The sequence below is a fragment of the Cottoperca gobio genome, chromosome 12 (assembly GCF_900634415.1).
Source record: "Cottoperca gobio chromosome 12, fCotGob3.1, whole genome shotgun sequence".
Classification (NCBI taxonomy): domain Eukaryota; kingdom Metazoa; phylum Chordata; class Actinopteri; order Perciformes; family Bovichtidae; genus Cottoperca; species Cottoperca gobio.
The window spans coordinates 6401161-6429051 of NC_041366.1; the positions used below are offsets into that span (position 1 = coordinate 6401161).

Genomic DNA, 27891 nt, shown 5'->3' on the forward strand with positions numbered 1-27891 from the left:
AGAGACGCGCTGGGGGAACTCCATAACTCATAGCTCAAAATAGAATAAAGGCTTCTTAACAGATATGAAGGGATGTCTTTGTCTGTAAGGATCTTATCATTACCTGGAGTGAGGTTACCCTGGGAACAAGGAGCAGTAATGGATGATTCAAGCTCGAGTGATGTGTTTCAGGGATGCAACTGATGGTTATTTTATCTATTTTTCATTAATGAAATGATTGAAATTACATCCTCAGATTCAGTCTAAATTCCTAATCAACTTACACTTATATAAAACTTTTTTTTTTTTTTTTTAAATTGACAATTCATCAATAATCAAAATTGTTGTCGATTCTCTCTGGGTCGATCATCTAATCATTTGAGTGCGTTATGCCACATATCATTCTCTGAATACTTTCAGGCAGACACCGTCATTAAGAGACTTTGCTGGCGGCCAAAAAATGCCAAAATTATGTTTTTGGTATTTGGTTTTTGTTAATGAATTTCTGATAGTATTGGGAAATGTGCCTTGGCTGATGACCGTGAGCAGACATTATGTAAACTGGTCATTTATTTTTGGATTATATAGGTATAGGTTTATTAATGCATGGACATTCCTCCGGCATCTGGCCCTGGGAAGATAAATAAACATCCGGTTGTGATATGAACAGTGATAGAGCAGTGTTTTCCATCAAACAAGTTTTGTGTTCATACAGTAAAACTTACTGGAAGTTAGTATACATTCTAAAGAAGTATCAGATGATGAAGTGAACGGATGTGTTGTAATACCACAGAAATCAGCATTACTCTCCCTTCCTGTCCGAACACTCACCCCTTAAACAAAAAGCACACTATATTGGATTTTACAGTATGTATTTCAAGAGAGGCAAACACAGCTACTAGCGCTGAGTCATCATCCACATTTAAATTATTCATTAAACCTCGAGCCAGACCCGCCCGCTTAAGCTTTCTGATCAATTTCTCTGTGTAACCGTGCCGTGATCAGCCTGCTCACACTTTCCCTTCTTCCACCAGCCAACAACCAATCACCACGTTTGCTTTCGACCTGGAAACTATCCATCACAATCTGGCAACGCATGCATTTGGTTGGGAGAATAGTCGGTACATACATAGGGTACATAGGCTAAATTGCCATGAGTTGGTAGGCCAAGGGTTAAAAATCTAACTGTGAACTTGTTAACCAGATTTGAGAGTTACAGATGGCACGTGCATGTGAATTTGCATACGTGCACGATTATCTGCGTGCATGGCTGAGCACGTCAGACCTCTCTCCTCCCACCTTGCATTGTTGATCTGCCCGACGTGTGTGCACGCTCATTGTCTTGTCAGTTTGCCTCTCTAATCTAATTGGACTGTTGGGGTGCTTTACGTTCTCTGTAATGAATGGGGCAAACACACCACGCATCAGGGCGATGTCCTGAGGAGGAAGCGAACGCCAACAGATGGCTTTAATATTCAGCAAATGAACAGTCAGATCTTTCACGCGAGCACTCGGCACGGGCCAAATGAGATAGAAATGCAAAGTAGACTAGTACACCCACGCTCTTTGGTTTGCTATAAGGCCACAGTTCCCCTTAAACAAAGTACATGAGTCACGTCATGGAGATGTAAGAGAAGTCAGACATACCAGGTGTGTTCAGGTGTGAAAAGGTGCGGGGTTTCAGGGGTCCTGCAAATTTGTTTATTACACAACTACTTTCGCTACAGTGCTCAAACACTGAACAGCTGAAACTGAGCACATGTATCTGTTATTGTGTCAACTCCCTTTTTCATTTTTAACTTTTAAACAGTGAAATCAACATCTGAATGTGTGCTGTTAGCTTATTCAGCCGGCACACAGTCAGTATTGACTAAGACTATTGATGACCAACTTCAAGAGGTGGTTTGTGCTGCCCTGTCGATAGTCAGTCAGTTGAACTCTGCATTGCAAACATCATAACCCGAGTAATGTGCTGGATGTTTACAGTGTATTTAGTCAGCATAAAAGGATTATATTTGTTATGCTGTATATTTGTACACCCTAAATGCCCGATGAGTAAAAGAAACGTTTAATTGTTGTGAACGAGGGAATTTTGATGGTTGAAAAAGAAGAACCTTATAAAATGTTCCCATTATGCTTACCACCACGATTCAGGTTTCTGTACAAAATGTGGAAGTTCATTTCGAACAGAACAAAGAACAAACACATTTCACACATATGTGTCAGATCATGAACTGAACATTAATCATTAACTGCCAGACAGCAATCGATCAATAACCATTATGTGCATCTGCTGAACCAGTAGAATACAAACTGTGCCTTTGATATTTTCCCACTTTCTGTCTTACAGACTGCTTCTCTCCACACCTTTGAGTTGAGCCTTTACTGACAAGGTATAAACAACTTGGCTGTCTATTGTGGTCAAAGTCGCACGGTGTATCTTGTTTGAACCCTTGGCTGGGCTAGAATGAATACATCAATTTGATTGTTGTAAAAGGTCATATCAAACACCCAACATCCCTCCTTAGAAGGTCATAAGTTGGTGTGCAGTGTGTTTAACTCATGATTATTTCAGTATCAGTAGTTAATGTGCTGTTATATCATATTAAGGAAAGCCCGCCAGACAATCGGAGAGAGTATTTTCTGTGGCTATGACATAATAGTCAAGAAACAGCGTAATTGGATTGGACGTGAGTCCTGCCGCTACGCTCCATGCTCTGAGCATTATGCGTTTGTGTGTAGTCATTAATGAAGCAACAATCTGGGCCGTCCTGAAAGTACGCTTTCCCCACTGAGGACCATTCAATAACAAGTGAGTCTCATGTGATGACAGTTGTGATTGCCGCTATGCAAACCACAAACAGACCTAATGAACTCAGGCAGTTTAATAATGCAAGAAACAGATGCTGTAGTGAAGAGGGAAGTCATGCAGGAGACAACTTTCTAGTCCATTCCAGGGCCATCAACTGTTTTGGGAACACAGCTGTCGGATCCTGAAGAAGATGTTAGCTTAAAGTTTTGAGCTGCTTTGCCCCCGGGGCACTGCAATAGAAGGTGCTGCTGAAACTGCATGAATACAAAATAGTCAATTAATCAAGTGCATCGTTAAAGTCGGTGTAAAAGAAATGGCAGGGAATCCTGTGTTCCCATTGCCTTTTCGTTGCCTAGCAAGCCATCCTATCGTTTTTCTCATTACCCTGCTCTTGTTTGTCCTGAGGCATTCGGAAGCTGTCATTAAGCAGATGAGAAAATGGAAATGTCTTCTTTTTATTCCGCTGGTTTGATTGTGCTTCTGAAGACAAAAGTTCTATTCAGGATCCTGTTTGTTTTCACAACCTCATGGATTCAATTAGAAATACACGCTGCAAGGGTACAGCGGCTTTAAAGTGTTTGTGTTCCCACACTTCTCAGTGTTTTATCCTCAGTGTTTCAACAAGGTGCAAAGTAGGACAGATAAACATTTGTGTTTTGTCATAACCTTGATAAAAGTACACCGGTCACAAATACACGATACTGTGAGGAACTGCTGGAGGTGTTTAGTGTACTTAAACCACTTCTATTGCTGCCATGTAAGGATGCAGCCTGAAACATAATTTATATAATGGTGACGAAGCAGCCAATGACATGGACACAAGGTACACTTGTGTCCACTGGATCAAGGTAAAACAGCTGATTAGCATTATGGCACTGAATGATTACAACCTGTATTATTTTTAATACAAGATTCATTCATTTTTCTTTATCTGCCAATCAACTAAGAACAATAAATCTACGGAATCTTCTACGGTACTTTCAGATCTGAAAACTGAACATTTGTAAATGTTTAAAATTTCTTTCAGATGTTCTTAACCAGGGGTAATGTACAAGTACTCAAGCTAAATATTTCAGTAGCCTTTCCTCTGGTGGCCGGCGATGGAAGCCAGGCCTCTTCTTGCCTAATTATTGGAGGAGAAAGCGCGGAGGAGAGGAGTGTCAGCAGGGGGGCAAGGGGTGGGAGGACTCTAACATCCCACCTATAGCTCAAGTAATGATGTCAGAGATTTGGGGTGACAGCCGAACTTTTACTCTCGACCAAACATCCTCAGGGACTTTAGCTAACACATTTATAATGTCACACACACACACACACACACACACACACACACACACACACACACACACACACACACACACACACACACACACACACACACACACACACACACACACACACACACACACACACACACACACAAATTGCTTAAGGGAACACATGGTAAAGTATGTGCTGCACAATTATTATTTATTTCATGGATTTTCCTCTTTTTTTCAAGAAACATGAGTCTTAATGTGTTGGTGACTGCTACGCCTTACAGACACGGTCCTCTTATGGAGAGAGGAGCTCAGAAAATATTAGAATATATTCTACCGAGCAACCAAAAGCAGCCAAGTTTTTCTAATCTACATTTTGTAAAACAAATAAGAATTTAAAGCCATGCTAGCAGCTCTGTGAGGCTATACTTTGGAGGCTAAATGTTAACATGAAATGCTAACATGATGACGTTAAGCATGTCAAATGTTTACCATGTTAGTGTGTTAGCATGCAAATATTTTCTTGGCACAAAAACAAAGTGCATTTTGTGGGAAAATCATTAGTTTTGCAGCTACCTAGTCATAAACCTGCAACTGAAGTTTTCCCTCAGAGGAAGTCCATCCTTTGAGGAACATGAATCCCATAGTAATGCATCAAATAGTTGTATTTCAGTTTAGATATTAGATATTTCAGTGGGTCGATCATCTGACAGACCGACCAACATTACCATCGTAGCATGCTGCTAGCAAGGTTTTATAAAAAAAAAAGAAAGAAGGTTCTTGCAAAATAAAGCTTTGATTGGATTTTCTGTGGCTGCGAGTGCTCAACCTGCAAGCTGTTGTCAAAATAAAAACAACGAAAATCTAATATGGCTCAAGAACGCCGCAGGACACGGCACCATTTGTGGAGAGACAAATGCACGCACACACACGCACGCACACACACACACACCTACACAAGATTATCAATTAACCTGATCATTATTAATAAAGATCATGAACTATATGCATGTTGGTCTTTCTTAACAAAAAAATTGCATGTTCTAATTTAGTAGTCACATGTTTCCCACAAATAACACAGAAGCATGACTGACAGACCAAAGCCCAAAGCAAATTTGTAGTTATCAATCAAACCCGTGTTCAACGCTGCTGCAGATTTCTAAAAGGTTGCTCCATGATTACACAAATTAAAATCCAGCAGAAGAAAATACATCAGTTCTGCCAGTCAAACAGCCATTCACCAGTGCCATTCAGCCGTCTGGTTAGAAGTAAGCTCATTTAAGCCAGCGAGGCCTGTAATGATCTCCCAATAGTGTCATCACTCGGGCTGACATTTAAATACAATTAAATACCTAAGAGATGCAATATGTCAGTGTGGATTAACTGGGAGCAGAGCTACATGTGATGTGGTACATCATCATATACCATCAAGCATAGCATGGGAATGGGATGCGTTAGTAAAAGTCTGAGTACTTTAACATCATTTTATGTCTTTCAATATACTTTAGAATATAATGCATTTGAACAATAAGCTATTTTCCAACTGCAAGGTTTTTATTTCTTCCCTTAATCTTAACCGGAACAAAGACAACCATGAGAAAGGAGGTGAGGGGAGAGCTGTTAAGAGAAGAGGAGGTGCGTGGGGGAAAGATGAATGTCACCAGGCCCTGCAGTTCATCATCTCAGAGGCCTTTCTGAGGGTGGCGGTCAGGGAAAATACGATTCTGTACTCCCCCCATACTCTGTCAAGGTCAAGTCATATTGGAAAAAGCAAGGTAAGGATGAGAAAATGAAAGAGCACTGCCAGGGGCAAAGACGAGCAGGTCAAACTGAACATTACATTCAGCCCCTCGGCTAAATGTTAGCGTGGAAAGTGGAAACAGTCACACTTATCGGTATACTTTGTACCAAAGGCTATGACCTTAGTAAGGAAGGTGGAGACAGCTGAGGGTTTCATACATTAACAAGGAATTGTCTCCTGTGAGAGAAGCCTGTTGTTACAGAGTTAATGAATACATGGCGGGAAAACACGACGGAGGGAAAGAACAAGTTTCATAGTGTGACCAACATGAAGACAAAGAGCTACGATATTGTCTCGTAATGACGGTCAAACTTGTGAAGGGCTGGGTTTTCATATTTGCAGCTTCTGCCTCATGTTGACCGAGGGCTGAACGATGTAAAACAAATCTGTTGTCTATTGAACAGCGTGTGCTCTGTACCAAGCATCATCACAAACGTATCTTGTTTCTATGTGAAACCAATCCAATAAATATATCAGTGGCTTGTCGTTGAAGACCTCCTTCTTCTCAAAAACCCAAAACACTCCAAAACTTCATATTAGAGGTCTGGCTCTGGATATGGCGAGGAAGCAGAACGCCATCTTCACAGCACTTGCTGGTGACACCTGACTGACAACTGATCTCTGCAAAAATGCTGCTTAAGCTAACAGTAATGTGAGTTTCACAGCTCTGAATCCCGAGGGTCCTGATTCATGGCCTTTGATAAACTTAAAACAAAAGTCTAATGTCCTTAAACCTGCAATAAGTGATTGTTTCTGTCCACTTGGTGTGGTGTACAGTAGTTTTTTGTTGTGGTTTTGTCATCTCACAGTTGAGCTGTGATAGTTTTCATTATAAATAGACAGTCAGCAACTTGAACTTTGCTTCTGAATGTTAAGATAATCAGTAATGTATTTAAGTTGAAACTGGGCAACTCTTGCAATTTGAAAACTGCCCACTTTCAAATTGCGATTTCAATATAAAATAGTTCATCCTTATGCAACAGTATAAGGATGAACAGTACCAGTCAAAGGTTTGTGAATGAGAAGGTGTGTACAAACCTTTGACTGGTACTGTACATTTTGTTGGCACTCTTAGGCTTTGTCGCCAAGTACCAAAATAACCACTGATTTACTGCCACATTTCTCCACTAAAGCAGAAATGGTAAAGAATTTGCATGAGTTTGGGGAAAACCTATCCTCTGCATCCAACTGCCGTGTCTTGACATGGCAGATGGGCCGGCCTGTGGCAATTTACTACACGGACTCGGGAAAGAACGGAAACTGAAACGGACACAGTTGAATGAAAAGGCAAATATAAAAGTCTTGTAAAAGCAGAAGTTACCCAGCTTTATTCCACATATCTAATTGTGGCTGCAGCACCTGCACTGCATACTCACATGGGATCAATGGTGTAGAAAAAGCTTGTGTGACATAAGTAAAGGGAGGTTCCTTTCTAAAACTTCCACCTCAAAGTCTTAAAATATGAGCAATTCAGAAGCTGGTGAATACAGTCCTTTTACTGTGATCTTAAGATCCACAGACGTAGAGGCGTAGTCTTCATTAAGGACTAAAGTGAAACACCATTTGAGATGTGAAATTTAGTGAGAAAACACACCCGACAACCTGAAGATACACATAATTATAATCTGTACAAAAAGGTTGTCAGGACTGAAATGTGGAGAGGAAAATAACACCTTTTACCCCACTCAGAGAAAGAAGATTGCACACTTTGCACAACACAGCGAGCCCTCGACAACTCAAATACACCCACACATTTTTCTCAGAAATCAGCACAGTCATGATAAGAATGCAACACATGCAATGGGTTTGGTAGAATAACAGTGTGGTGTCCAGACTCCAAGTGCACAGTCTGAGCCAAGCATTGTTGGACCCATCCAAGGTGGGGATGGGTGTGTTCTGAACTCTCTGTTGTCCGTCCAGATGTTTCTTGTTGTCTGGCTAAGTGCAGGGGAAGAGAGGAGAAGGGATTGCACAACTCTCTCTGCTTCACTCTCTAACCCACCGAGTGCTTGTGCTAAGCAGGGAGTGGGAAGCCGTGACTAACCTCAGAAACGGAAAGGAAAAACTAAACAGACACAGAAAGAATTAATCAACTTATCTTTGCTAATTGAGTTTTAGGTACCAACGAGAACTATTTCTTGATGCAGTTATACAAGCACTACCCATCTAAAGCCACTTTTACACATATTTCCCGGTAATTTACTGGGATAACCTTTCAGGCACTGCTAGTGAGATTCACATTTCAGTCTTGTGCCTTTGTACACAGGCCATGGTAATGCCGGAATAGATGGGGTAATGAACAGTCCAGCAGATGGCGTTAATGCAACTCAACCGCCATAACACTCAAAAGAAGAAGAAGAAGAAGAAGAAGAAGAAGAAGAAGAAGAAGAAGAAGAAGAAGAAGAAGAAGAAGAAGAAGAAGAAGAAGAAGAAGAAGAAGAAGAAGAAGAAGAAGAAGAAGAAGAAGAAGAAGAAGAAGAAGAAGAAGAAGAAGAAGAAGAAGAAGAAGAAGAAGGGCAAGGCCGGATGTACGTGTACGCAGTGGAAGATGACCAATATTATTTTCAGGAACATGTTCCTGAAAATAATATCAGTGCCAATGTTTTATTAATGTATGTATTATTCTAAAAGTGTGCGAGACAAGTCAAATCAATCGCAAAAGCATTGTCGTAAATGCTTAACCGTAAAAAGGTCGCAGATTTAAATACTGAATCAGTGGAGTCTTGTGATTTTTCCGGTTGCTCCACGTGAAATTGTCTTTCATCAGACAGTGGTAACCCTTTACGCGCTTATTCCTGCAATGTTACTTTCTTTATTCACAACACAGCCCTGCCAGCATTTCCCCTGTAATGTTACTAGGTCTTGAAGTGGGAAATGGGTCATACATATTTTTTTCTGAATATCCATACTGACTCTAATTCACACATGACCCCATGCAGGAAGAGTTCCTGAACATTTCATGGATAGACTGCATGTGAGAAAGAGACTGAATCATCAAAGCAGGATTTTACGCAGGACTATTAGTTTTAGCCAGGTGTACCTAATAGACTTTCAACTGAGTGTGTTTGCCCGTTGACCCTTGAAAGGCACGTCAATTATTACTCTCTGCATTGTGAATTATTAAACTATGACGATTCAATGTTTGTAAAACATTCTCCAAAAAAAAAGCTATTTGTATGTGGTATACAGGTACAGGAAATTGGAAAGAGATACTAACCAGAATGTGTAATGTGCAATGCAGAAGTAGAGTAATAACTTTTTTTGGCAATAACAACTTAGCTTATCAATCATTCCCTCATAAACACATCCAAGCTTCAAAACCAGGAAACAATTTCACTAATGTTTCTTCTAGGAGAGTATGGTGTGAATTTGTTTTACTCTTGCCAATAAAGTTTAGAATATTAGTTTGCCCAGAGTTTGATGAGAAGATACCAATCTCTGTCAAAATCAGCTTAGCTCAGAGTAAAGAATGGAAGCAGCGGGAAACAGCTGGCCTGGCTCCGACCAAAGCTGAAAAATCTACCAAGCAGTACCTTTATTTTTTTGTTATCATTGTGTAAATTCTTGTTGGTACACAAACAACGCGTTGAACGGGAGTTATTTCATGTACAGCATTTGCTTTTGACAGAGCCAGGCTAGGTTTCCCCCCCTCTTTGTTGCAGAGCAAAGCTAATCCCCTGCTGCCTCTATAGCTTCTTACTTAGTGTACAGAGCGGATATCAATCTTAACATTTAACTCTCAGCACCTTTTGAAACACAAATCTAATTTTCCTTTGTACTATGAGATCAATATTAATCTGTAACCATTGAACAAAGTGCTTTGGTTAATATTTGAGGAAACCTTCCAATGGTTAAGAAGGAAATCAATTAGTAAGTGTATTAATGATTGACTATAACTAACAACCTGATTAAAGTATATCCGGGTAGGATTTGTGCAAGACGTCCATATGTTAGAAGGAAAACAGTATATTAATAGATGTATTAAGTATTGACTAACTTCACAACCTGATAAAAGTCCTTTTGTCAAACAGAAAAACATCAGGCCTATTGTCTCCAGATAGAAATGAGTTTGCCTAAAGAATGTAACAACATAACGTCTACTTTCTACTTGTTTGTACAGGTTTGCTGACCCAGAGTCAACGGCGCCGTCTGTAAATCCGGCTCGTTGTCACTGTCTTTTGTAGTTAAGGCAAATCTTTGTCTGCTAATGGAGGGTCCGTTGTGGAAAACCAGATGAGTGGTGTACATCAGTGTGAGGGACATGCTCAATTTCACAGGAGAAAGCTACTAAAAGCTTCTTCTCAATCAAATTCTCTGTGTTTCCACCTTCTGTGTTTTTCCTCTCTTCGTTTTCCCCCAGGAGCTTCAGTCATTAATTCTAAATTGTTTAGCTCTCGTGTGTTCACACTCCGTTGCTTTCATTATGCTAACACCAAACTGGTGGCAGGTTTACCGTTGTCTTGACTTTTCTTTTTTTTTTTGATGGGAAATGGGATTGAGGAAGCTCACCTGCCTTCCTCTTGCTGGCACTTATGAGAAATTGTTTTTTAGAAATATCATCAATCACAGAGAGGACAACTCGTCTGCGTTACAAAAAATCTGGAGAGAGAGTCAATTTTTGTCTGGAAACAAACCCCACCTTTTTTCCTCACCATCTGATTCATATGTCTGAAGTGGTGAACGTGCTAACAAATGCTGAAACAACTGCAATGTTTGCATGAACACTAAATGAGATGGACTAATAGTGTCATGCATGAACTGACAATGTATACTACAAATCCAACTATAAAAAAAGAAACAGCCAACAGTGAATCATGCTTACCAAATTTGTTTAAATAGGTCTCCAATTGATAATTGACATAGTACAAACGGGCTACAAAGAACGCTTCAATGAGAGACGCACCAACTACATGATGAAGGATAACAGGCCCTCACACGGCGCTGTATGACTGTAGACTAAATATAAACACAACTACACATATACAGTCCTGAGGAATTTGTTTCAGTGTTGCAACTCGTTACATCGTGGTAATAGAATATGCACATTCTCAGAACCGTCTGTTGTCTGATTTCTGTTCCCCGTGGACTTTTCCTCCACAAAACTGTTCTGTCTCCTCTTCCCTGACCACCGAGTCACCATGGATTTCTTAAATTGTCGTGAAAATTAAGCAGAATAACTTCCGAAGCAGATAAAAGCTTAAAGTAGGTTTTGCTGGCTTTTGTTAACAGTGACAATTACACATGCATTAGTATGCAAGAGGGCCGCTTATTTCAGATACATTAATGGCAAAAAATAACTTGGTTTGAAACCTGCAGAATACAAATGAACGTCTGTGAAAGAGTGACAAGACGGTTCAGTTCTCTCTGTGTGAGGATGGTCCAGCGGTTAAAGCGGCTGACCTTCAAATGTACAACTTGGGTTTGCTCCCTGCTGACAAGACCCTGCCCTGCCAACGTGTCCTTGAGATAAATATTGGAGCTGGTGGTGGTAACAAGTAACACGTCTCATTAGGATGAGATTATTTCTAGAAGCCTATATTTATATATTTCATGTGTGGGAACCTGGATTAAATAAACAAACAGGCCGATGTTCGTACTGTACAGTTTATTACTATGAACAGATTTGATGAAAAGAAAACTGATCCTTTTAGTCAACTGTCACTCAAAACAGTAAACTGGCTGGTTACAGCTTCAGAAATATACTGAGATGAACTTGGTTTTCTTTCATTCTGTAAAAAATATTTTCTTACTTGCTGTTCAGACAATAGCCGTTTTCTCATATGAACGCCGGATGATGTCTGGAGAATCAGATCCAGACATTGTCCAGATTTCCCCTTTCAAACACGTAGCACACAACGGTAGATTAACCGTGTCAGATACATTATCGCTTACTGTAAATATTGGTGTAAATGAGGAGTGGCGCCTGGCTAGAGTATGCAGGAGGCACACAATGACCAATAGAAAGTTCCTGAATCTCGTCGTCGCTCCAGTTTGACATTTTCTTTGGCGTATTTTATGTAAATGACCCTGTGACAACTGTCACCGTTGTCACAGACAGCTCCTCCAGGTAATGTCTAGATAATGTCAGGGTTGCAGTGCATGTGTAAAGACAAGAGCTTAAGAGAGATACTAAGATAAAACCAAGTGCTTAATTGAAAAAAAATGATCAACTCACTGATCAATTAAGTACAGCTCTACATTGTATGAACAACAAAGTATTTAAAACTGAAATAACGCAATGAATTTGAAGACAATACTGATAAAAACACAGTATGATTGAATACTGTGTTTTGATACTGTAACAAAACACCAAGACTACAACTGGGAAGAGTTTAAATTACAAATCACAGATCACAGAGCAGCACACCCTGACCTAAAGGTGGAGCATGAGGAAATGATCCCTTCCGCCCTCTACAACCCTCAACACACTGCTCCACTTTGTTTGCATGGTTAACAAGAGACTGAGCCGTGGAGAAGATCAATAAGTTCTGACCTTTTATAGGACCGAGTCCAACGTTGTAACCCTACCTCTGTGCCTTTCCTATTCCACAGCCAATTATGTGATGTGATCAATACACGTCAGTAATTGGATATTGGCGCTTCTTGTGACCATTCTGTGGTAAGGCATGAACAATCCAAGGCTAGTGCAACATATAAACACTCCTATACTTAGCTGCCACCAGGCAGTGTGTCACAAGGGTGCATGTTATCTGTTTCCTTTGGCAAAGAGATAGAGAAAATATAAAGCTGTTTATCTTTCCCCCAGAAAGAGGCTGCTAATGTATTAGAGTGTGTGTGTGTGTGTGTGTGTGTGTGTGTGTGTGTGTGTGTGTGTGTGTGTGTGTGCACGGCTGGGGTTGGAGGTGTTCACGGGGGGGATGGGAGCTGCTGCGCCTCTCCCCGCAGCACAATCCAGATCCTAATCTGATCTCTGCCGCAGGAAACAGCCACAATCAGTCTACCACCACAACAACTTGAATTAGACTCCCGGCAACAGTACTGTTCTGACAACAGCTCACCATGTAACAGGCAAAGTGTCGTTACTGAGTCGCGGATGAAGACAGACGCCAGTCAAGGCCTGGAAAGGAAAACTGACTTCTGTGGTCCGGTTTGAGAAGAAATGCAGGGGAGAGATTCAGCCATCTGGCTCGCCACTAAAGAGATGGGGCTCTGGCCTCCGCTTTCTCATTTCTCTGTGGAGCGATGGCGCCCAGCAGAGCATAGTTGGCTCCAGAAAGATCCAGGCGCCATTCCACTGCATGCCCATGCTAATCACCCCCAACAACCACTATGCAGATGGAGCCTCTTTAGAAATCAGACGGCGTCCATAAGGGTTCCGTGATCTCTTTGTCCATTTGTAGTGGAATGGCAAAACTGGCAGCATGTTGTCATGGTAGATCACTTTCCTCAATGTGTTATGTGTCCCCTGAGGTTAGTTAGGTAAGATAATCATGAGAGGAGGATACTAACAGAATGATACTGGATATTTGTTACACATGCAAAAATGTAAGGCAATTGTACTGTCAGTTATAGAGGAAAGAAATGCTCTCCACTGTTGAAAGTGAAATGCTCTTTACTAGATTGGCTGTAAACTGCCTTTATAGGACATCACTTCAATTCTCCCTCTTGGTCTGAAAGATTAGGTCAACTCGGAGTTCCCCGCACAACCTCTGTGCTTGCAGTTCTGCCTAACAGCATTCCCTGAGGAATGCAGGGAGGAGAAAGAGGGAAGAGGCAGATGAATGTTCACAGGCTTTAGGTGGAGGAGTGTTTTCTAAATACAAATGATAAACTGCATGGCTCTGGTTTTCTGTACAGACCGGCTGAGTCACGTTCAAACCACTGTGGAAAACCAAATGCAAAAGCGTGTGAGATGATACAAACCAACATGATTTATTGCAATCTGGTTTCAAATAGTGCATCATTGGGCAGAAACACTTCTGCTGCTACTGATGCCAAAGCTAGTTTGCCTTTTTGATGTCAAATAACACAAAACTCATCACATGCCAGTAACACAGGAATGTAATGTTCTTTCAATCTTGCCTGGTCCCAAAATTAATTTCTTACCCTCACATACTGGCGCAAATTTGAGGCCAATATTGATATTTGAGAGTTTATCAAATCTGATGATACATCGGACGATATAAATGTATCCAAACTCCCATCAACCCACAACGCTTCATTTCCCTGTTTATCAGCCCTGTCGTGAATCAAATCGAGCGGTGACATTAATACGTGGTCCCATCTCTACACTACATGCACTCTGGTGATTTTAGAACTCAACCCTCGATTGTTCTGCGGCAGCTTTTCCACCCGAATCATCGCATCACGGTCCACGTGGCCCACATTCAAATTGGGGCGTGTGCAGCAGAGTGCTCACTTGCGTTTGGATGAAGACCATTTGGACTCTTATGGTTTGGGTGGAAAGAGTTAAGCTGTGCACCAATCAAGGGTAGGGCTTTAAAACTGGATCCAACTGAGCAAAAGTCACAAGTTAAGCTGTAAGAACTAAATTACTTAGCATTTAATCATTATTATTCAATGATTATTGAATCATTTATTGAATTTGGGGATTCATAATCCACGCTTAAATCTGCATTTATATTCTTTCTTTAAATGTTGAAATTGATTTTATTCATATAAATATTGGGTGATTCACAATGGTTTGCATACTTAAAAAAGGGGATTTTTAGTGTTTGCATTGTTTCTAAAAATGTGTTTCAGTACCACATGTTGTCGTAGCTGTGGTTTGTGTTACATACAGCACATGTAAATGTACCAAGCCTTTACTATGTGTGGGAAGTGGGAAGTAAAAGGTGCTCCTTTGAGTTCCACATTCTCTTCGTTTTGTTATCCCACAAGCAGCAGCCCTGCAGAATTACAGAAGTGTATGTGTGAACATTTGTTTGCACTTAATGAATATCGACCTCAGCTACAATGAAATTCATTCAACTGCTGCATTATACAAGTACTTAACGGTTTTCCTATTTATGTCTGCGCTATACATTCTTCCCGAGCCGTGTGCCTTCACAGCCTCATATTTAATTATTTCATGAAAGCCTATGGCAGACTGCGAGATGTTATCTCACCAATGAGTGTGTAAATTAGCGTAAAGCTTGCGTTCAGTTGCATTTAAAAGGCAAACCTCTTCATCTGAAATCAATAATAACATAACATGCAAAAATCTAACTGAAGTATATTTCCACTCATATCTTACATCGTTAGGTTCACCTGTTTGATTAGGAACTCTTAAGTGGTCAACCATGACTTCCTGTTTCACTGGGGTATTAATATGAGGTGACACAGGCCAACATTCTCTTTGTCATTCTTCACTATGGGAAAGACCCGAGAACACAGTGATGATCTGCGACAAAAAGTTGTTGAGCTGCACAAATTTGGAAATGGATATAAGAAAATCTTGAAACAGTTGAAAATGCCCATTTCCACTACAGGGCAATAATTCAGAAGCTTAAAGCAACAGGAGGTGTTACAGAAAAGCACCTCATACCCACTGTGAAGTATGGTGGTGGATCTTTGATGTTGTGGGGCTGTTTTTCTTCCAAAGGCCCTGGACATCTTGTTAGGATACATGGTATCATGGACCAGCATATATTAAATCAGGGGTCGGGAACCTTTCTGGCTGGGAGAGCCATAAAAGCCAAATATTTTTTTATGTATTTCCTTGAGAGCCATATATTTAATAGATTTGAATGCAACTTTATGCGTGCATTTTTTAAGAATAACACGTCTCTGAGTACTAATAGAGGTATCAGTGTTTCATTGAACACGTGCCCTTTTATTAAATAAACTAAACGCTTACGTTATTTATCTCATTTATGTGCACGTTTCAGTGTTTACTGCACGGGTGTCAAACTCAAGGCAATTATATCCGACCCGCGAGAAAATATCATGTCTATCATAACTGGCCCGCCGGTTTTGGTAAATCAATGCATGGCACAACCACGGGAAAAGACATTCGAGGAAGTAACTAAATATGTGAATGGAATAAAAGTTTTTGGAAAGCAAAGGGAAACACACCACAGATCTCTGGGACGATGTGAGCTGGACTGTTTGTGCGACATAACGAAGCATCTCACTGTTAAACCTGCAGCTTCAGGGCCGTGTGATCACAGACATGTATGATGCAGTGAGAGCTTTCCAAGCCGAGCTGCCTGTGTTTCCAAACACTGACACTGACAAACATCTCCACCGCTGTGTTCCCGACAGCATTCTGCTGATCAACTGAGCGCATTTGCCGACTTTGCTGCTCAGAAATTTAAATTGAACTGCTCAGCAATCCGTTTGCAGTTGACTTAAATATGTTCCATATCTTTTTGCACTTTATCCAATATGTGTATCCTGTTCAATAAATGTGGACCATGTTTGGCCCTCGACGTAGCCCCAGTTTTTAATGTTGGCCCTCTGTGATTGAGTTTGACACCCCCAGTCTACTGCTTGCTTTGTGCAGCTTCTCCTCTGCTCGGTTTCGCGACGGGCGGGGCTCCGCCCCCTACACACACACGTGTGAACACACCTTAACCTACAGCCAGAGACAGAGCGGAGGAAAGGAGAGGGGAGAACTAAAAACAAATCCGCTGATAAATGTTTTACTTTAAAATGACACAATATAATTATTTATTACCTGTTAATCATGTTAAATGTCAGCTCAAAATTGTCTGCGAGCCATATTGCGTTATCGAAAGAGCCATATATGGCTCGCGAGCCATAGGTTCCCGACCCCTGTATTAAATGAAACCTAACAGCCTCTGCCCGGAAGCTTAAAATGGGCCGTGGTTGGACCTTCCAGCAGGACAATGATCCGAAACACACCTCAAAATCTACACAACAATGGTTTACTGACCACAGAATAAAGGTTTTGCCACGGCCATCACAGTCCCCGGACCTAAATCATATAGAACATTTGTGGGATGAGCAGAAGAGGAGAGTCCACAAGCGTCAACCTCTGAATCTGAAGGATCTGGAGAGATTGTGACAATAATTATGGAGGGCACTGTAACTACTAATTCATTATATATTAAAATCAAAAAGCGCTGGAGTAAAGAAATGATAAACAGGAATGAAGTTTAAAGTCCGACATAATATCAAGTCTCATAACCTTGTCTCCGTAATGAAAGAACCAGGAAGAAGGAAGGCTGAATTTGCTGAATAACATATTGAACTTTGGTCTCTGGTGCAGTCCTTCATCTCCTTTTTGGAAAATGCTTTTTATGCAAGCCCTAATCTCATCCTCTCTTCTTGTTCCTCAGACGCCAACAGTGGCATTGTTTTGTTTGTTTGTTTTATATTGTTTCAAAATTTATTACAGAGAAATACAATACAATGACGGTTTCAGTTCCTCACATTTTATGATGTGCTCTGTGTGCGTCATGGTGCTATATTTTTAAATGTGTTAAGACTAAAAAGATGTTCACACCTGAATATAAACACTAAACTATATTTATGGTATAAACATAGAGGGTGATGGGAAGAGTTTTTCCATAATCACAAAGCCCCATAGAGGAGTAAAGGAAGTCATATTCACGACTATTTATTTTAGTAACGGTAAAAATATAGGCACAGTAAACATATATTCTTACTGCCCTTTGTGCAGCCAATCTTGTCATATGTTGAATGTCATACAACGACTACGAAGTGGAAGCAAACAGTGGAAGCAAACACCACAGAGGCAAAAACAAACCTTTCAACACAGTTTAGCTGTTCCAACACTGTTCAGGACAGCTCTCTGCACTTATTTTGAGACATTAAGGATATGTAAATGTTTCGTTTATACAGCTGACACATGGGGTGCACGCCAATTCTCTTATTTGTTTGATCCTTGATTGACCCGTAAACCATTCTGGTCCGCCATCGTGAAGGCCGATCCCTATTGCTCCTGCTTCTGTTTGGAGGAGCCAGGATCAAGGAGGCTGCCCTGAGGAGGCCAGTGAGGATACAAGATTCTTTACAGAAGCCTTTTACTGGACCAACACACCCCTTTTTATATAAAAATAAATAAAAATATAAATAATAATAAATAAATAAATAAATAAATATATATATATATATATATATATATATAGTGATTGGCGGCTGCAGCAATTCCTCTCTCCTCACATCTCTTCTTGCATCTCTCTTCACGTCTTCAGTGGGAGGATGCAAGGAAAAAATGCAAATGAGAAAAAAATTGGATGCAGTTAAGAGTGTTGGCATGTCCCCACAGATTACGGTAACTTTATTTTAAGAGGATAAATTCTTATTCAGCTTACAAGAAAATGTCATAATCTAAACAGAAGCAGCTGGGCAGGAGACTCGAAAACCTTTACTGTTGGTTTTTCAGTCCGTTTCACTTCTGTTTCTAAGGGAATATTTATTTTCTAGGCCAAGAGGATGCCAAGACGGTCCTTCAACTTTTCAAAGTTCAAGCTCCATGCTGTTGCAAGGCTTCTGCATCCGCCCTAATGAAGTGACCTTGGACAGGACACGGACTTCCTAACAACTCAGGGAAAACTGCTCTTTATTCAGCTATGCAACCTTACCTCAGTGTGAAAAGAGGTATGATCCCCTGTAGATCAATACATTGCTTTGTCCTTTGATATATCCCCTTGGGATTAAAGGATTATGATATATTTATGTGTTTATTTTTACAATCTGGGTCTTGTTTTTATAGCCGTCGCCATTTATTGCTTATGAAACTTTTGCTCACAAGGTTCATTATTGGTCATCTGCAAATGGTGCGACATCACTAGAAACGCAGGGTCAAATGCCCACACAGTTCGTCAACAAACCTCCAATTTAGTTTTATTATCTAAACCACACATTTGGAGGTGAAGTGTGACTGCAAATAGAAACTAAGTACAGCAGGGTCAATTTTGAACCAAGAAAGTGGTCTTAACGATGTAGATCGGGGGTTAATCAAAACATTAATATCAATTTTCTTCTTCTAATTTAGTTTGGTAACTCGGAAATGTCAACACCCAAGTCACGAGAATATCAAAGGTTACAGTTATGTTCGTGACTTTAAGAGTAGGAATTGCTCACACAAAAAGGTTAGAAACCCCTGGCCTATACCCGTTGCCTGCTTGTCGATCCCGTTAGTCTCCGGTTGCACATCCCCAGCTGTGCAACCCAGGACGTGTCCCTAACGAGCTCCATTAGCAGTAATACCTGCATCCGGCGCACGCTGGGGTCACGGGGTCAACAGTAGACCAAACGCTGAGATTAAATTACCCCTGAGGGAGGCACGGGTGGGTGTTTGTCTACAGTAGTCATCAACCCCCTCCCCACACTGGTCGTAAAAAGAGATTTGGGAATAGTAGGTGGGCTGGCATTTACCGTGTCGTTTTCTGGTTCATACACTCTCTGACCTTATTTCAAACGCTGCAGAGCTCTTTATGACGGAGCTTTCAGTGCTCCGAGTCAGAAGAGATCCTGGGTTTAGCCCCGAAATATTTCAATGAGTCTCGGGTCACGCTACCATAGAGAACTATTGCAAAACCAATAAGTGCTATATACTTAAATGATTATTTCAAAACAAAAAACTTTTAATAGCATTTGCCTCCTTTAACATTGAAACATATAATTGAATTATAATAATAATGTATGATTTAAACAATGTACGAGTTCTGTTCCGTCAGCACTTTTCTCCCACGACACATTGTAAAGCACATGTTTCTATTCAGTTTATGATCTGGGTTAAGTACAACAAAATGCCACATATGATGAATGTTTCTACCTGAAAGTATTCAAGGCTTAAACCCCCAACAAGTAGCCGCCTATGGTTATAAGCATGACCTACAGAGAACAGGTAGTGTATACTGTGATCATGCGACTAAGATCAAGAGACCGTATCACACTGGGATTTGAGCAGAGGTCTCAACGCAGCTGTCCAGGAATTACTATTAACCTTGTAGAACTTATGACGACAGTCAACTGACTACAGAAACAGAAACATGAGTGAATGAGACCACTACTCGAGTATATTGACAGACAAAATAAGTGGTCATAACAGTCCGTCAAAATACTATCCACTATTGTGTCAACCAAAAACGGAGGAAGAAGACAAGATATACACCCGCTTTAATAAATGCTTTGAGAATAACATTAAATAAGTTGGCTGTGTTATGAGAAAAGGTTTGCATATTGTTCGAAAATAACAGAATAACACCGAGCTGTGCAGCTCTAGGGAACCTCTTCTAGCTCTTTGTTTTGGATTTACAGAACATTTACTGTGTGGTTCAGTCTCGTCCGTCTCAATAACACAATTCCAAGCATAGCACGCATGTGTTCAGCAAAGCCACGTTAAACCTCCTGTAGTCTACCTGCCCAGCATCAAGCAGACAGGACAGGTTAGCTTTACGACGCACAACTTTTAGTGCGCTGCTGCTGGGCCAAACAAAGCTAACGTTGTGTTAGTTAAAGAGGAACTACACACTAAATAAATGTTTTCAACACATGATCACTAACATTCTTGTTGCAATATGATGTTAATACAGGTGATTCTTGTAACAAAAATTTGCTTACGTGGATTTGAAAGTTCAGTAGTCTGGCCCCTGCTTAACCGCGACAAAATAGGCAAAACTCTGAGGTAGCCAATAACAAGGGTGCCATAGTGTTCAATCAAAGCATTGAATTGCCCGAGCATGAATGGCAGAATTTAAAAAGCAAATCAAATTCAAATCAGCTCCTGTTACGTGCCAGCAGCAGCCAATATTTTTGGTGTGAGCTGGACAAAGAAGAAGAAGCTCAATTACTGTGAGTGGAAGCGGCAGGCTCTGTGTGAGATCTGGAGTCCTATGGAGCTCTGAGAAGCTCCAGGAGACCTTTGGGCTCAGCAAACAGTGATTCAGTCGGAGCACAGGTAGGTACTGTAACATCTCTCACTCACACTTACAGACGTACGCGTTAGAGGTGCACACACAAACAGAAATGAAAGCACAGCCGCACACACATACATATCCGCCTGAGTCATCCCAAAGGCATTCATAACCACCTCAGTAACAGGAAGAAAAAAAAAGAATAAGAAAGGCTGAGTGAAAAAAAAGAAAACACTGCAGAACACACAAAGGGCTTCAGAGAGCACAGCTCAGTCTTGTCTTTCAGACGCAGCCTGAGGCACTGGATTCTGGATATGTACACTTTGAGCTCCAGAGCACCGGTGCTCATTAAGCATCCATTTAAAACCTTGGAGGTAAAAATGCAAGCCTTGCCATCCTTCAAAAATACAACCAAGGATTTATTTGAGCACCTAAATGAAGGTCATCTAGACAGATTCTTTGCAAGGGGTACTTCACCTCCTCCCCTGTCCACAATAAGGCAGATGCATGTGAACTCACAGAAAACCACTTCTCACAGGATTCAAAACGTTGACCTTCCACACACTAACACAAAAACAATATTAAAAAATGGCTAAATCTCCTGTTCTTCCCCCTTTGTTGGTCAAGTGAAAATGCCACATCTCTATGACAACATGTGTATTTTCTGCACATCAGCCACACAGGCTTTCAAAATGAGCAATCACAGGCTGGCTTCTCAACGTGTACCCTGTCTGCACATCAATTTGAGACCAGCGTTTTCACATTTTCAACCAATTTTTTACCATTATTTATTTAGTAGATTCTGAGTGCTGATTTCTTCATTTGTATGCCATTATTATAGACAGTCACACCTGCAAGTCAAGCAGAGACTTCAGATTCGCTTAAGTGTGTGCTAATCAGGTTTTCTTCTTGTTCAAGGGTACGAGAGCAGTACTGTTGTTTTTATTTTAAGGTTCTTTTTTTATTCCAGGTTTCAGTCACTTCTTAATAGCAAATATGGAATTTTTATGAATTTATTTGAATGACTAATTCTGATCCCAAGTATTCACATTTACATGTTTCCATTGTTTAATGTTCTATCCTGTTGACCACACACACACACACACACACACACACACACACACACACACACACACACACACACACACACACACACACACACACACACACACACACACACACACACACGTGGAGGAAAACTAGGGCAAATGATTATTTTCAAATGTGTAGTCTACAAAATATCAGAAAACTGTGAAAATGCATCATAAATTAGTCCCCAGAGATTACAGCTTCAAAGTACTTGTTTTGTCCCACTAACTGTCCAAAATTAAAAATTAAAAAAATGTAATGAACGATATCAATACAGAGAAAAAAAAGCCTTAGCTGTGTTTTAACCCAGGACGTCCTTAAGCCACTGTGCCGACCAAGTACAAGTACAACAAATCAAGCAAACCCTTTACAGTTTCAAACTACTTGCCAAAACATCCACTCTCAAACCATTAAAATGTCAAAATCATAAAACTTATCGCAGAAAAACTCTTAAAAAGCTATGGTTGGTGGGTATCAACATGTGGCAATACAATCACAGATTCATTGAATGGTCATATGCCATTTTATGGACACTTTCATCCAAACAGTGCAGTAACATTACAGTATGACCTCAGTGTTGCTACGACGACTTCCCTTTGAGCTCTGCAGAATGCACTAAAGGACAACGTTAATGCACTGCAGGACAAACTGGGATCAATGCCAGCTATGTTTAAATTGGGATTAGGGTCTGTTAACAGCAGCAACTGAATAGAATTAGCGGGTCAGCAGATAAAAGGAGAAGAGCATCCTTTTTAAATGAATGTTAGTCTTTCACCAAAAGCCCCATTCTGATGCAGCTCACACAACAGCATTACAACCTACACATACTCCCTGTGTCAAATACATATGAGGATACCAGGACTAACTGTTTAACAGCGAGGCTTATTCCAAACAAAACTCAACTTCAGATCCTGATGAAAGTGGGGGTAAGGAGACTCGAGTCTCATTTAAGATTCAGTACTTAATTGTCGGGCTGCACAATATATCATTTTTTCATTGCGATGTCAATTTTATTAGTTGAAAGAGTATCAGTAGAAAACTGCACTTTAAAATGTTACGATCATTCTTGGGCGGCACAATATATTGCTTCAACATCAACAGCGCAATGTATCCAAGCATGTACAATGTCAAGTAAGGCCAAGTAACAGTCATGCTACAACTTTTCGCTGACTAATCTACAAGAGATATAACATAATTTACTCCAATGTTCTTGGACACACAGAGAATGTTGCTAGTGAGACGCAGACTCTGCACGCACAGCCAACTCCCATGTATCATAAACCAAAGCAGGTCCCGCTTGTTGTAAACCAAAACCTGAAAATGAGCAAAAATGCAAAAAAAGATGTTTTGGTAACACAATGTCAGTTATTGCGATATTCAACAACGTAATCTTATGTCGCAGCCCCACTGAATTGCCGTATCACCATGGTTCATTGGCGTTTGTCTCAATGAGCTCACTTAATCAAAGACTGAGAAAGACAAAAATAGTAAAGCCACTCACTCGTTAATCACATAACACAAAGTATAAAGAGAAAGGTAATATCCATACCCATAAAGTAATCATAAAAGCATAAAACAAATGGGTAAAATAAAATCCAACACATAAGAACACCACAGATAAAACATTAGCACCTGTAGGGAAATTAGCAGCAACATCAAGCGACCCACTAGATAAAGTGCTTCAAGTGCATTAAAAACATCTGCTCTACTGCACAATTACTTAACCCGCAGAGTGGCCTGCAGTTCTATGTTTGCAGTGTGAAGCAGGCGGACAGCGTCAGGATGTGTGCTGTTCTAGAACCTGGACTTTCTGGTCTTAATGCTTCTTAGTCTTTTGTGAGAAGGAAGGACATTAAAAAGGTTGTTAGCTGGGTGAGAGGGGTCCTTTAAAACTTTAAGGCCCTTCATTTGTAGTCTAGCCTTGTAGATTTCCCTAAGGGGTGGGAGATCACATACAATAACGCTGGATGCAGTATGCAGCACTCTGTCCAGCTGTCTCATGCCCTCAGCTGACATGTTGCCAAACCCCGTTGTGTAGGTAAGGATGCTCCAAACCATCCCCAGTTTTTTTCAATTGTCTTAAAAAGAGAAGTCTCTGCAATGCTTTCCTTTTGTCTGATCAAATAATGTAATCACTGCACTTCACCTCGTCTTCATTTGGCTAAGCCACTGACTCTGTGTGTTCCGAGTGTTAAAGCACACACACTCTGACCTTTTCCTTATCATAAATCACGTACTACTGTTCTGCTGCCAGGATTTTGTTTAACCCAATTTGTCACTGAGGACAACCCTTTCCACTCTCCCTGCGGATTCACACAGTGGGACTGAGGAGCATGGGATTAGTGGGCGGATCAAAGCGTGCCATCCAGACCTCTCACTCGCCTTGTAATCATGGAAGTCAGTAGCCTCTGGAGCTGATAAGTCGAGGCTTCTGGTGATTACTAGGCAAAAAGAGAAAGATGTACTAGAGCTGAAATGCTTATTTCCAATGATTAATATGTTTCAAGCGCAAAGTCTACGAAAGTAGAAATCGAAATGCCCATCACATGTTTCTAGAGCCCAACCTTAACGTTCATGCTTTGAGAAGTAGGAACATGAGAATATTTGACATTTTGTTTGATACATGACTTCAATGTTTAACTCTTTAACAAGCACTCCCGTTTTTAGTGCACAAACCCGGAATCGACAGGCAGAAATAAATGGTTATTATTCTTGATCAATTACACTCTTCGGAAAGGTTCAATCTTCTGAGCTTAATATCAGAATTGGTCGCAATAATAGAGAAACATATTTACATAAGCATAATCTGACATACAAAATGTATGTGTTCTCCTTGCCTATAACGAGCAGCATTTTTGTTTTACTGATAATCGATTATCAAAATTGTTGTTGATTCATTCTGATCGACTACAGGATGTTTTACTACTTCAAACGTAAAAGGGGCATCCAGCCACACAGACTGAAAGGCAGTCAGACAGACACAATACACTCACACATTATTATGACAGAAATAGGTCACGGAAGGTGTGTCAACATTATCAGACAAATGTGCTGTCAGAGGGCAATTGCTCTGGTGTGATCGCGGTGTCGGCCTCCGCGGGTGTGACAATAAGAAGAACTGAAAACATTCTGCATGCGGGCAGCCCTGAACTGACAACTCTCAGACTTCTCATCATACAGTAATGAAGGCTCAGTGGTGCTTCAGAGAAGACTTCAGGGTGAATAAAAGTCAATAGAAACGTTTGCCACAGCATACTTTTACTCCGCTGCTGTGGTCATGTAAACCTACTGTGGCACCCGACACTTCCTCATATTGGCTTTGAAAACATGAATGAGCTCAAGCGTAGTGTCTGAGGGGTGTGACATCTACGATCCAAACCTCTAATTGTACCACCACGTCGACTCATGTTTCGTTTAAGTCCAACTACCAAGATGATTATTCCTCGTTAAATTACTCCACAAAGGAGTTAAAGAATACTTTACTTTGCCTTTTCCCTCCAACCCTTATGTTATATCACTCAAATTCAAATCAAGAAGATTCTTTGACGACTTTCAAGTATTTTTCTTCATTGTCTAACTCTATGTTGAGCTACACTCACATTCCTAATACCTGAAAATTAGCTATCGTACAACGATTGCACTGCAAAACGTGCTGAACTACACTTTCAACAATAATACACTTAGTTATAAAAAAATTAATACAAATTAAACAACAAGCCAACAGAACACAGATCAAGAGACATGATCAACTTGAGGTGTGGCAGTAGCAAACCACCACTTGTGTGCAGGTATGGCACCAGGCACCTTGACCTGTACAGACCTGAATGGACCCTGCATGTGTTAAAGCGGCATGAACATCTGTTATACTGCTGTATTATCACAGATATACTGATAGAGGCTCTGCACTGGGCTGGGGCCAAGACGTGGGCTTGTTGTGACAGGAAGGTTCAAATCTGTGGGCCAACTGGGGGGGAAATCCAGGAATGAGACGCTGTAAAAATAAATGTCATTCAGCTTTCCAAACAATGCATGGAACATGTCAGTGGCCGGAGGCTGCCCTGTACTGGCAATCCCAGTGTGAATGAGCAATGCATGTACAGTATAGGAGTGTGTGTTCAGTCACACAACATAGCCTGGAGGTGTGAAATCAAACATCATCTGCTGGTTTGAAGTTTACAACTCACCTGTGACATCTGGGGTCTGAAATTGATCTCTTTCAGGTCCACTGATCCCGGCGAGAGGTTGTGCAACATCTGGCACAAGAGCACCCCGTCTCGCAGGGCCTGTGCCAAGTCGAAGACGGCCGCCGAGGGCCACACGACCCGGTGGTTCTGGGGCAGGACCTTGCAGTCTATCAACCACCGCCCGCATTGTCTCCACTCCTCCATATCGGCTCCGGAGACTCCACTCAAAGTAACCGAGTCCTCCAGCTGGTTCACAGCGGGCTGAAAGCAGCGGCTCACGGCGCACAAGCAGACACTACTGTCGGCTCCCTACCTGCACCGGATGTCTTAATCATTCACTATCAGCTTGATAATCAGGCTATTTCGCAACTATATGTCACCGCACTAGATCCCCGTTCCAGACGCATGTCAGCTCTCCTGTCTCCACAACATGGAAATGAAGGCTTGAAAAAGACTAAAATAATAACACAGATCCAGTTCAGCGGACGGCGGCGATGTGACCAGACAACAGAGACGTGCTATGGGAATTTTCTCCTCTTCATTCTCAAAAAGTTTGCTTCGCATATCCAATCCAAAAGGCGTGAATAGAGGGTTACAGTAGTGGCTAATAAAACAGCTGGGTACAGCGGTTTGTCATGTGTCGACTTCACTAGTGTCTCACATTTCAGTGAACCAAACAGCACAGCCTACAATACAATGTGGAAAAAACAGCGTTTTCAAGTCTGTTTAGTTGTCGAAGCAAAATCCCGGAGTCACCTACCACATTTGATTTGATTTAAGGTTTCCTGGGAAGTTAAACGTCAAAAACTTCCGTAATTTCCATAGCAAACAATGAAGAAAAATAGATAATACACAGCAGTCTTTCTCAAACGCCGGGATAACCCTCTTTCCACAACACAGCCTAAACAAGCCTCTCCGGCACCGGAAACATGTCCAGGAAAAAAAATAAAAATACCAGTGTTTACATTTATCCGGTTATGGTTACTTTGTTTGGCGCCTTTCTGCACGCCCAAAAAAGCGTTACGCGTGTGTACAGCTTGGCTTGTCTGTGATTTCTGTCTCCCTTCCGTTCATGTCCTCTCTCTCGCGTCTCCCTCTCCTCGTTTCCCTCTCGGACGGAGATGTTTTGCGGTCCCAACACCCGACCCGAGCTGCACAAATCTGAGGAGTAAGAGGTCTCGCGCAGTGTTGACCCAGGGGGTTGAACGAGCTCGCACACGTGCGCTGATTATCTTGTGCAAAGGTAAAACTTGAATAGTGTGTCCACACTTTCGTTAAAGTGGCTCCATACCCCAAGAATGTGAGTTTCAGGGAATATTTTTTGAACTGAGAGTTAACGATGCGCCCTCTGACGGAGGAAGCGCACACTACACGTGCTACTGAAACGAGGGGGTTAAAGGGACAGTTCAATCAAAAAGGGGTGATTGACTGTTGGCAGGTGTCGCCTGTTTTGGTAGAAAGCAGCTAATAGTTTTTAATGAATCTGCTAACTGTGAAGTGAATTATTGTGAGTATCCAACTGATTATATTAAAACAAATGTTTTTGATTTGTATTAAAGGGACAGTCCACCATTTCTATGGGTCAAATATAATATATGTCAGGCAATGCCTGGAATAATTAAACAATTTTTATTTATTTATTTTTATTGTTATTATTCTTGTTTATTATGAGTTGTTTTTGTCATATGTATCACAAACTACATGAGACAATACAATGTATTTTAAAGGTGAGAGCCATATCATTATCTAATGAACCTTTATTTTAATAAAGTAACAATGTGACTCTCACCACACCTATTTACACATAAGGTAAATAGATTGTGTTTAGGTTTTTGGGGGGTTATGGTAAGTTTCAGGTTCAGTTAACATTGTGATATATTAATCTGTGTATCATAAAATCAAATAAAAACACTACACAAACCACTATACTTACCATGGTGGGACATGCTCTCCA

The 27891-nt window shown here is 40.9% G+C and overlaps 1 protein-coding gene across 13 annotated transcripts in view; it reads right to left on the reverse strand.

Annotated features, from left to right (window-relative positions):
* vav2 (vav 2 guanine nucleotide exchange factor) overlaps nt 1-27254 on the reverse strand; it is a 195917-nt gene extending 168663 nt beyond the window's left edge. For 11 of the 13 annotated variants that reach the window (XM_029444412.1, XM_029444418.1, XM_029444417.1 and 8 more), the window contains exon 1: nt 25938-27254. In XM_029444412.1, the coding sequence (XP_029300272.1) occupies nt 25938-26141 (204 nt within the window). In that variant the 5' untranslated portion in view covers nt 26142-27254. The remainder of the gene's footprint in view (nt 1-25937) is intronic. The other 2 variants (XM_029444414.1, XM_029444406.1) reach the window with 1 other exon arrangement.
* Between the last annotated feature and the right edge of the window lie 637 nt (nt 27255-27891).